The sequence below is a fragment of the Danio aesculapii genome, chromosome 25 (genome assembly GCF_903798145.1).
Source record: "Danio aesculapii chromosome 25, fDanAes4.1, whole genome shotgun sequence".
NCBI lineage: Eukaryota > Metazoa > Chordata > Actinopteri > Cypriniformes > Danionidae > Danio > Danio aesculapii.
Genome location: NC_079459.1, coordinates 9,549,149 through 9,561,101, shown reverse-complemented (window position 1 = coordinate 9,561,101; position 11,953 = coordinate 9,549,149). Strand labels below are relative to the sequence as shown.

General features: G+C 36.0%; 1 protein-coding gene across 1 annotated transcript; it reads right to left on the bottom strand.

The window, feature by feature from the left end:
• Positions 1–384: 384 nt before the first annotated feature.
• Positions 385–4,869, bottom strand: LOC130219000 (lysoplasmalogenase-like protein TMEM86A). Its single transcript, XM_056451276.1, has 3 exons — positions 4,789–4,869; positions 3,825–4,089; positions 385–928 (listed from the first exon to the last, which is right to left on the bottom strand). The coding sequence occupies exons 1-3, from the start codon at positions 4,867–4,869 to the stop codon at positions 501–503; spliced, it is 774 nt and encodes a 257-aa protein (XP_056307251.1). The 3' UTR covers positions 385–500.
• Between the last annotated feature and the right edge of the window lie 7,084 nt (positions 4,870–11,953).

The following is an 11,953-nucleotide window of genomic DNA, read 5'->3' as shown; positions in this document are numbered from 1 at the left end:
GTATGAAATGACAAGAAACCAGCTCCTATACACTTGTGTTATTTGCCGGTCCATTTTGTGGGCCTGATAAACACTAGTCACTCAAGACTCTCTTTGTTCACAGTACAAGCCATGAAGATCTATCTGAAGTGGACAGATAGTTTAAGTTGTAATGTAGAACTTATTCGGTATGGACATAAAGTGAGTTGCATAAAAACTGAATATTTTGGAACTAGTAATCAGAAGTCTCTCCTTTCAAGATACCAAAAATGATAGCACTACTACAGAAATTATGGAGAATACCTAGGTCAAAAAGCTGATCAAGACTATCCAAACTTGTACATGAATCCAGCATGAATTCCCGCATTGGTCTACAATAACTGGTCAATATAACCTATAATCCCAGACATGTTTAGACAGGGGGGATTGTGGAGGGACTAGGGGATTAGAAGTGGTACTTGAACCTGTTCAGCTTCTAACAATGCTGAGTCACTAGGGAAGGTTGATTAATGTGTGGCTCCTCAGGCTCTTTTCCAAGACGTATCAGCATCTTGGCATTCTACAGCTGAAAGTGCGATCAACATCTGTGCTGCATAGTAGGTTGCCATTATGATGGCTCTAGAGTGTGGAACTGGAAAGCAGAACTTGTTGACAGCAATGGTGAGGTCGGAGACCATGAAGAGGACGGCACCCAGGCAGGCTGACAGTTTTGTCCAGGTCCAGAGGTCATTTGCGAACTGAACACCAGCAATGGCCCTCCAGCCCATGAAGCCGATGAGGGCAATGTAAACAGCCACCAAGTAGGTAAACGGACCAGAGAGGTAGGGATAAAGTAGGGTATAGCTGAAGCCGGAGATGACAGCAATGATCAGACCTGCTCTCGAATTGAGAGGCTTCATCCCAAAGGCTGAAGAGTAGAGAATGTGGGTGATGGCGAACATTAGCAATCCTGTTAGGCAAAAAACAGTCAAACTGAGCATTCGTCATAATGAAAGCAGGGGTGTCCAGTCCTTTTTTTCTGTAGGGTCCTTCCTGCAGAGATTAGCTCCAACAATTCAAGTAATCCTAAAGGCCATTTATAGCTTGTTCACGTGCCTAATTTGGGTTAAAGTTGAACTCTGCAGAAAGGTCTCCAGAAGCAGAAGTAGACACCTCTGAATTAATGAATTTAAAGAAACACACCACTTTTACAACTCCCCTAGAGTTAAATTGACATTTTTTAAGCCATTTAGCTGATCTCCAGGTCTGGCAGGAGTACTAATCACACATCATGGTTTCACGGTATTGTGATACTGCTGTAAAATATGTATTTTTTTAATGTCTGTGTAAAAAACAAAACAAAAATCCCGTTTGAGCACAATACATTTATTTTTTTTAAGATTTATTATTGGCCTTTTTGCTTTTATTAAGTTGATAGGACAGTATTTCAGACAGGAAGCGAAATGGGAGAGAGAGAGAGAGAGAGGGGGGGGGGGATTCGAACTCTAGACACCCTGAAGTGCTACTGCACCACATGTCAGAGCGCTAACCACTAGGCTATTGCGCTGACAATATATTTCATTTTGAGAAACATTTTAAACCTTTTGGAACAGTAAATTTGTCAGGCTAAATAATTCAAATGAATCATTGACTTCTGCTGTCTTCATTAGTTTTAAAACACAGATTTCTTAACAATTTAAAATAGCATGTTTGGATATTTTTTTCTGCTGGAGATACTGTTGTCCTAAAAAGTGTAAACAAAAAAATCTTACACATGCCTTAGGAATGGTATAGGAAAAATTTTGGCGCTTTTAAAACCTTGACACTTCTAAACTGTGGTATAACTTGAAAATGGTTATCGTCCCATGCCTACAGCAAAGTCCCTTGATTATTACGCTAGAATGAGAGTATAGTTTCACATCAACATAGAAAATAGCTACTTTTTATTTTACATTTGTCTTTGTAGACAATGCAACTTCAGAAGAGTGAAGCTTTAAAGTTGACATAACAGAAGTTAAGATTGTCCTTTTTTCTCTTTCCACTTGAAATGAATCTTTCTGGACCAATTAAATTGTTGGATGTTGGGTGGTGTTGCTAACAAAATGAAAGAAGATCAGAAACAAGATACCCCCTCCCAAAAGGTATTCCATGTGACCAGAAATAAAGTCATTTCAATGGGAGAGAAGGAAGGACTTGGACTTGCCCTGCCAAAATTTTCACTGGCCCCACCAATAAAAAAGAATTAATAGCTTATTCTTTAAATAATATGTGTAAAGCTAAACAAACTTGTATACATACAAGTTTTATTGAGCATAACCTTTCTTTAAATACAACTGACAATTTAAAAAATATAACAATCGTGATATAACTAAATTTGATAGAATTATTAGCCCTCTCTGAATTTTTTTTCCTTATTAAATATTTCCCAAATGATGTTTAACAGAGCAAGGAAATTTTCACAGTATGTCTGATAATATTTTTTCTTCTGGAGAAAGTCTTATTCGTTTTATTTCGGCTAGAATAAAAGCAGTTTTAATTTTTTTTAAACAATTTTAAGGTAAAAATTATTAGTCCCTTTAAGCTATATATTTTTTAATAGTCTACAGAACAAACCATCGTTATACAATAATTTGTGTATTATGTCAAGACCAGGGCTTAATTTGTGCCAGAACAAGCCAGATCTGGATCCGGCACCTCTGAAATCTGATCCGACACCTCATTTTATTGATCCCCCTCCCACGAACCCCCGCTCTTCACTTTCTTCCGTGACTTCCCAACCTTGTTTGTCCACAACTCCCCAACCCCTTTGTCAGTGACTCCCCATCACCCCCCCCCCTCTTTACAGTCGTCCGTGACCCCTCCCCCCCACCCCTGACCCGCTCTTCACTTTCATCCGCTACATCTCTCCCTCCTCTGGTAACATGCCAGATCCGTTACCCCGATTTGTTCCGCGACCTCACAGTTTACAAATTAAGCACTGGTCAAGACATATTGCCTTTTCAAGTCGATCAATTTAATCTCTCAACATGTATGAAGGATAAAAACCTGCCATGTGAAAAACCACGCTGATTTTAATTTGGTTAGAAAACAAAGAGAGGTGAAGGCTGTAGTAGTGAAAAGTGAAAGTACCCGGCCCATTATGTCAGCACCGGACCTTGTTGAAACCATGGTTGAAACCCAGACAGGCAGTCAGGCAGCGTAATACAGAGAGTGGACCAAAGCGCATCAAATGATCGGTAATTATAAGGGAAAAAAGAAAAAAGAAAAATAGAATAATATGTATCTTCATTTCCCCTTTAAAGTCCGCCCAGACCTGGAGATCGTCTGAATAGATTAAAAAATGATAAAAAAATGTTTGACTCTAGGGCAGTTGTACAATTAGCCTATTTACAAAAATAAACATTTTACATAAATGTATTTTGAACAGAGTAATGCAGAAAACGTGTTAGCATTGGTAAAGCATGGTTGTTTGTTCTTAAGGAAACTTTGCTTGAGTAACTCTGCATGGTTCCCAAGGGTATCTTCGGCCTGAATGGTTTGTTCCAACCCTCAACCCTGACCTAAAAAGCTCATTCAACCTTTACACTGCTTTCTCAGCACAAGAGCTGCTGAATTAGGCATGACAGTTAGAGTTGGAATATAAAACTTTCCGCCTCGGATTGAAGACAATTCTGCTTGTAATAGTTAACATGAAATCACTCAATTAAAATTTGGAAGTGCAAAGTAAAAAACTATGATACAGCGCTTCTTATAAGCAAACTTATTTACATTCTACCAATGATACATGTCTACTTATCAAGTTCCATGGCAAATAATTCTTAATTCTTTTTTAATCAAATTAGAGCAACACAAATGAATTAACTCACCATGACTAAAGTAGCCTTGTTCTTGCCAGATGAGAAATGCATCACCCAAAGCTGAAAAAATAAGTCCTGCCAGGATTTTCCTGGCACTGGAGTGGGCACCTAAAAAGCTGATGCCATGAGCTAGCAGAAAAACCCAAAGGCAGAATATGGGGAGACATTTGATGAGGGCACTGAACCAGGAGGGGCTTGAGGTGGGCAGCCATAGAACAAAGTAGACACAAGTGGCTTTGAAGAACGGAACAAGCTTTGGACCCTCACTCTTGACCTGTAGGACAAAAGAGAGACTGAAGTTGTTTTCATGGGAAGTAAAACACCATCATGTGAGTCAGAAAGACTGTAGGACTTCTCTTTTGTATAGTTAACAATTGGAAGTGAAATACAACACTATGCAACATGAAATGTGATAGATGCCTTTTGTTGGTATCATGATTATTATGAATTAAAGAAATGAAAAATTCTATATCTAACAGTAAATCACCTAAGATCAATGTCAAGGTTTACTGTTCCATGCAAGTCAGGAAGAATTGGATATCTCAACACAGGTTCACTGGAAACACTGTGCATCCAGAAAGTATTCATAGCGCTACATTTTCCTCATTTTTATGTTACAGCCTTATTCCAAAATGTAAATTCATTCATTATCAAAATTCTACACACAATACCCCATAATGACAATGTGAAAAAAATATTTTTTGAAATTGTTGCAAATTTATATAAAAAAAGAACCTGAAAAATCACATGCACATAAGTATTCACAGCCTTTGCTCAAACTTTGTTGATGCACCTTTAGTAGCAATTACAGCCTCAAGTCTTTTTGAATATGATGCCAAAGCTTGGCACACCTGTCTTTGGAAATTTTCAATACAAAATTTAGTACCTGTCTGTACTTTATTGTATTTGTTTCTTGATTTCAGAATTTTAGAAACAGATAAAAACAGTGCAGTGCACTGTGGCTGTTTCATACTCTTTTTGTTGCAGAGGCTTGACAGGTTTCTAGCTGTCCTGGAAGGAGATACAGAAGTTGTGAAGAAGAGTTGAGTTGCATCTTGTTGAGTTGAAATTGATGGACACTTCAACCCCTGCAACTGATCCACTGATGTGCAGTTCCCAAGATCTCCATTGTCCTGTGGGTTGCCAGGAGAATAAAGTGGTTAACCATGTCAAAAGCAGCAAACAAAGCAAAAGAAGAATCAAGGCCACTGATAAACCAGTCATTTACTACTGGATAATCTCTTCCTCTTTATTCATTTGGTCAGAGGAAAACTGTTCCTCCAACTGAGCTGTTAATTAGTGGAGTTTGGGTTCCTTTTTGCTGATAGCTTTGCTTGCTAAGTTGGGGTCAAGTGAATCAAATAATCTATAATATATTATTGTACTTATCATTTGACTACTTTTAGATGTATAAATCTGAAGAGAAAAATAAAACTATGTATGTTATAAAGAACCAATAATCTGCTATTTATTTTTAAATGTAAATGACTAGTGCCCACATGATCTGGGAATTCACATTTGAGCTCATGACTGTATTGAAATATAACTTTAAAAAGTGCACTATTTGAGGGAGCATACATTTCTAGTGGTGTCTGAAGCCATGGTGGAGATTCTTAAGCGCAATCAATCAATCCACAAAGCACTCTAATAACGAGTCTACAACCCATGCACACTCAACAGCTAGAAAACACCCAAAATGCACTGTATTTTACGTTTACGTGCTGAATTAATTTACACATCTAACCACAAGAAGGTGGCCATATAGCGGAATCCTCTCAATGAAATTATACGTGATATGTATACGTGACAGACATCTAATCTGCCTGAAAGATTTATCAACCAGCAAAACAGAAACAAAACGGCATTTCTTCCGGTGCACGAGTGCTTGAATTTCATTCCTTCAAGTGGAATATATTAGGGGTTTAGTGAATGAGAGTATAGAAGGCTATTTTGGATACAGCATACCATTCACATTTTCCCTCTATTTATGTTTCGGAACCGTAAATGTCCAAGCAAACCCTTTAAACGCCATCAAGTGCAACTGCATTTAAGTCAGCATGAAAAGTTGCTTTTTGTTTGCTCAACATATTATCATAGCAAACTAAGTTTATTGCTAGATCAGATATGGTTGCGGCCGGAAGTTAACTAACATGATTTCGATTATTTATTAAATTTCCCCTTAATTGTATTTTATTAACTGTATTTTATTAACTTATTGTATTTATTTAGTCAACCCGCAAACTTTACCGCAAACTAATAGTTAGAGGGGCGGGGTTAAGGTTATTGATATACAGTTGCTATAGAAGCCGTCAGGCTGAAGTCAACAAAATGACAGCCACTCCAAACGCAGAAGCAGATGGTCAGACTTTGACTGTAGATTACCAAAACAATTATTTTATTTCAGTGGATTAACTTGCACAGATTAATTATATATTCGTAACCAGTGTTGGGGAGTAACTAGTTACACATAATGGTGTAACATAACTTAATTACAAGATAAAGGTAACAGTAATTCGTTACAGTTACTGAGAAAAAATGTGTAATTAAATTACAGTTTCTTATGAAAATTTTAAAGATTACAAATCGCGTTACATCTAAATATGTTGAATAATATTAATCTGTTGCTTTGCCTGTTTTTGATAGGCATTTTGCCTTCTGCTATGGTCATTTATTAAAGCAGTGCTATTCTGCTGCTTTTAATTGGTTTTCTGGTTTAATTGCGACGCACCACATCTACCAGTTACGTTAATCCTCTCTGCCGCTGAAAACTACTACAATCAGTCTGAGAGCTGTAAGTAGTGACGCTACAAGTAGTGACGCTAACCTAACTACATTTCTCAGCAGCGTGTCGGTAGCATCGCTACTTTATAAACTGAAAAGCTTTTCAGTAGCGAAGCTATTTTATTAGTGTATCGCAGTAGCGTCAACACCATAGACTGTAAAATATATTGACGTAGTATCCGTGACGTCACCCATAGGTTTCTGAAGAGAGCAAATGAAGCTACAAGTAGGCGCGGCCAACCGTCGCCATTTTGTTCGCGCGTCGTCGCACCCATGGCGGGATACCAAACAAGGGCAAAGAGGCGGAGAGTGAGCGGAGCTACAGACACCTGTAGGCATTTTGCTTGGACCTGGCAGACAGACTTTACTTCGGAAGAAACGCTTAATACTTTATTACTTTATATACCTGCGACTCGTTTGTGTTCTCACTACATATGCTTGGTTGTACACTATATCAATAAAGTGTTTAGACTTTTAAAAACACTGTTGTAACATAATGAGCCACTAAGCATTGTTCTTATAACGTTTTTCAACAGGAGGACAATGTGAAATACGTCCAAACACTTCAATTATAGTCTGTGTTAGTAAATACAAGATTGATGAAATCCAGGCATAACACTGTATGATAACGCTTCAGATGACTGTTCTAGAGCCTACAGCTAATCAATCTGTCAGTTTCTGGAGTGCATTACAGCTCTAAAGAACATTATAAATGATAAATGATCTTAAATAAAACAAATACATTCATAGAGATGGTATATAAGTATGGGAAGTAAGGGAAATGGAGGCCACGTGAATGGTTTGTGAGCACAATTAAGTGGGCACAGCATGCCATATCATCTGATAATTGTAGAAAATAATCCCAAAAGGCAAATGACTGTGTAAAGAAACATTAACCAACACAAAATTGCGATGTATATGCCGAGTTCATCAGCTAATTAGCCGTAATCAGCTGAGGCGACGAGACAGCGAGCAGCGAGACCTAGCTGTCACTCAAGTGGCCACGCCCTTAATTATGCAAAGTTAATATAACTTAATAAAACGAAACGGATGAGTTATAAAAAAATTCACTTCCCTCACAGTTGTCATGAATGTTAATCATGGCTATATGCACCAAAGCCATCTTTTGTACCAGGCTGTAAGCATGTTTTTATCAGCTGTAAAAATGGCCAATTTCCCATTGCAGTCAGAAATAACCTGGACTTCCTGGAGCCAGCCCCCCAAGGCGAGTCGATGAATTGCAGTTTTAGTTACTTCCGTATTGGCTTCCTGAGGGAGAGCGGGAGGTTGCCGCTTGGTCAACACAAGCTACATTTACAGATCACAGACCAATAAGTGACTGCACTGACATTCACCGAGCTGTGAAGCCGGTGTTTAGCTGATGAAAGTAAATCCATATGATGGGCGAGAATGACAATTTCCTCTTCCACCTGTTTTTTTGGTGGTCGACAACAAACTTTTTGATGCATTACTGCCACCTCTCACTCTGGTCAGTGACGTCGCCAACCAACTAGGCTAACATGAGAAATTTGCTTGATAGAAGGATGACTGAGGGAGAGGAGTATATATAAATATATATATAGTTTACTGTAGTAAAGGCTGAAGTATACTATGGTAATTACTATTAGTTCATGATAGTTACTAATGGTACTACATTATGTAGTGTAATTTATTAATAAAAAGTTGTAAATAAATATAAAATATAATGCTCATTCCTAAATATTTCCCTTTACTATAAATTACTATAGTGTTTTAAATGTGTAACACCTGGTTTTATTAGATTTTTTGCTTTTTGCTGTCATATACTATAATTTGTTTCTGTTTGGTACAGCATATTATTTACATTAAACAACTGAACTGAACAATTATCCCTCATATGTTTCATTAACAGTTTTATTGATGACTAAGATATAATTGGCTTGCATTTAAGTTGCTTCGATTTAAAATTTTAAATAGCAAAATAGCTTACATGTATTTTTTTATTGCAAATACCACAAAAATCACCCTGCACAACTAACTAAAACTTTGATTTTGGAACAACAGTAAATCCATTCATTCATTCATTCATTTTCTTTACGGCTTAGTCCCTTTATTAATCTGGGGTTGCCACAGCGGAATGAACCGCTAACTTATCCAGCATATGTTTTACACAGCTGATGCCCTTCCAGCTGCAACCCATCTTTGGGAAATATCCATTCAAACCCATACACTACGGACAATTTAGCCTAACCAATTCACCCGTACCACATGTCTTTGGACTGTGGGGGAAACCGGAGCACCCGGAGGAAACCCACGCGAACGTGGGGAGAACATGCAAACTCCACACAGAAACGCCAACTGACCCAGCGACCTTCTTGCTGTGAGCCAACAGCACTACCTACTGCGCCACCGCATTGCCCAACAGTAAACGTTTTTTATTATAAGGTCTGGTTTTGTGGTGGCTGTACTTTAAAATTAAATGAATATAATCTGAATTCAAGTGATGAAAGATTCTAACAGTAAACAGAGCTACTGTAAGGTCACACCTGTTTGGTATAAATGCTTGAAAATGATTTAGTTGAAAATATCCATTAGAAACTTAAAAGTAATCAAAAAGTAATCAGACATAATCAGTTACTTTACTTTTATAAAGTAATCGAAAAGGCACATTACTCATTACATTTAAAATAGGGTAATTTCTAATCTGTAATCTATTACGTTTCCAAAGTAACCTTCCCAACACTGTCCGTAACAACATGAGTTAGCAAAATAAACATTGTAATCTTTTGATCTAAATAAATCTGACTTTAAATAATTATATTAAAACATTAAGCAACTTGCATCACAACAAAAGAATAAATTAAAATTATGTTTTAAACTGCAAGTGCATCTCACAGTGTACCATTACTGTATTTTTTGTCAAGTTAATATTAATATAAACATATATTTTTCATGGCGGTTCATTCCACTGTGGCAACCCCAGATTAATAAAGAGACTAAACAGAAATGAAAATGAATGAATGATGAATGTTTTTCATAAGAAATGTTAAAATAATAACAAGCTTACCAAACCCTTGTATATGCAAGTATTCAACTATTTTACAAATTCTATATTCTACGTGAATTGAAACCCAGTGCGTTGTTATATGTTTAATCTGTTCAACTAGATTTTTTTTTTTTTTGCTGTAGGTGCTTTAATTCGAAACAGCACTGACCTCTGCCGACCATCTGTGTTAATGCAGATTTGAAAGATTCAACTTCCAAAATCAATCACTACAATTCTTGATTTTCTATGCATTTTATCGTAGTAGGCCTATCATTGCACTTGTAAGCAGTGTTGGGTGTAATAAGTAACTACTAATTAAATTACCCATCAACTTAAAAATAATGTAAGGGATTACTGTTATTTTTATGTAATTTTATTAGTTACTTATAATACACTTGCCAGGCAGCAAGAAGGTCGCTGGTTCGAGTCCCGGCTAGGCCAGTTAGTATTTCTTTGTGGAGTTTGCATGTTATCTATGCAACTATGTTGAAGTAGAAATGTTAGCTAAAGAACATTGATAATTTTATCCAGACAACTGCATTTGCTTAAAAGAATCAATTGAAAAATGTATTAAAATATAATATATACATTAAGAGTAAGAGTAGTTGTTTGTGTTATCCAGATATTAACTCAAATATTCAACTAAAGGTTTTGATTGTCCAAAAACTGCAAATGCTTAAGAAACAATGAAATTTAAAATGTACAAATATGTTGTCATCACTATATGTTGTCACAACTAAAATCCCGTTTGACTTAAATTGAAAGTTTTAATTTTAATTTAATTTATTTTAATTTAATTTCTACTCTATGTGCACTGAGATTTATGTGGATTACTTTTTTAGTCAAGTAATATTGATTATTGAGTAACTGAGCTACTTTTCACCTAAAGTAATTGGAAAAGTCACTTAAATAATATTGTAATGATATGATTAGTAACTAATTACTTACCTAATTATTAATGAACTTACTTAACACTGCTTGCAAGTATACTTCATGTATCAACTATACTTGTAATGTACTTTTTAAATACCATTACAAAATTGGCCCACTAATATAAAAGTACACTGTAGTGTAACAGCAACATTAAGTGTACAAGTCGTCCACAATTAAGTTTTTCATTTGAACGGCAAGTGCACTTATGAGTGTACTATAGTTTTCTAGTTACTGCAAGTACCAAAGTGCTATTTTTTTTTAAAAGTGGGGTAGACTTTAGTTAAATTTGGGTATATATATATATATATATATATATATATATATATATATATATATATATATTATATATATATATATATATATATATATATATATATATATAGTTGAAGTCAGAATTTTTAGCCCCCTATTTATTTTTCCCCCAATTTCTGTTTAACGGAGAGAAGATTTTTTCAGCACATTTCTAATTAGGTTAACTGGGATAGAATAATTTGGCAAGTTATTGTGGAAAGTTGGTTTTGTTTCTGTAGACTATCGAAAATAGCTTAAAGGGGCTAATTTTGACCTTAAAATAGTTCAAATAAAAATTTCAAACTAATTTTATACTAGCCGAAATAAAAACAAATAAGACTTTCTCCAAAGAAAAAAATATTATCAGACATACTGTGAAAATTTCCTTGCTCTGTTAAACATCATTTGGGAAATATTTAAAAAAGAAAAAAAATTCAAAGGAGGGCTAATAATTCCTACTTCAACTGTATATTGCTCCATCTTGTGTTTGGCTTAGTCTCAGTATTCAAAGCATGTTTGTGCCAGCATTTTCTCCTGGATTATCTTTTACTTTTGTTTATTTATATGGATTAGGATCCACAGCTGTCTTTGTCTTACCTGCAGCATGACAGAATAATAGACGATAAAGAAAATGAATTATGCAACAGACATCCACACCAAGGATCAGCTTATGTCCTCATATCAGACAGGATGACCAATAAAAGGATTTGTTGTGGATTTTTTAGATTCGTGTCTCCAGGTGTAAAGTAGTATATGAACAGTATATGAACATATTGTACTTTTGGGCTTGACCTCATTAAACTTCCTTTAATGCATGCCAGTGAGTAATAACAATCTCTATACCCCCCTTCAAAATATGTTTAAGTAAAAGGAAAAGGCTCATTTTACAACTTCTCTAATAACTTTATTAATAAAGTCATCTGGAATGGCAAAGAAAGCGTTGTTGCAGGACTCTCAGAGTTCATCAAGATTATGTGGATTCAACTTCAATGCCTTCTCCATCTTACCCCAGACATGCTCAATAATGTTCATAATTGGGTGACCTGGGCTGGCCAATCCTGGAGTATCTTGACCTTCTTTGCTTTCAGGAACTTTGATGTGGAGGCTG

Coding starts and splice junctions, on each gene's coding strand:
- LOC130219000 (XM_056451276.1), bottom strand. CDS start 4,869: ATGCAACTCAACTCTTCTTCACAACTTCTGTATCTCCTTCCAGGACAG. Junction 4,090..4,788: donor AAGCCTCTGCAACAAAAAGA/GTATGAAACAGC, acceptor TTTGTCCTACAG/GTCAAGAGTGAGGGTCCAAA. Junction 929..3,824: donor ACAAGGCTACTTTAGTCATG/GTGAGTTAATTC, acceptor TTTGCCTAACAG/GATTGCTAATGTTCGCCATC.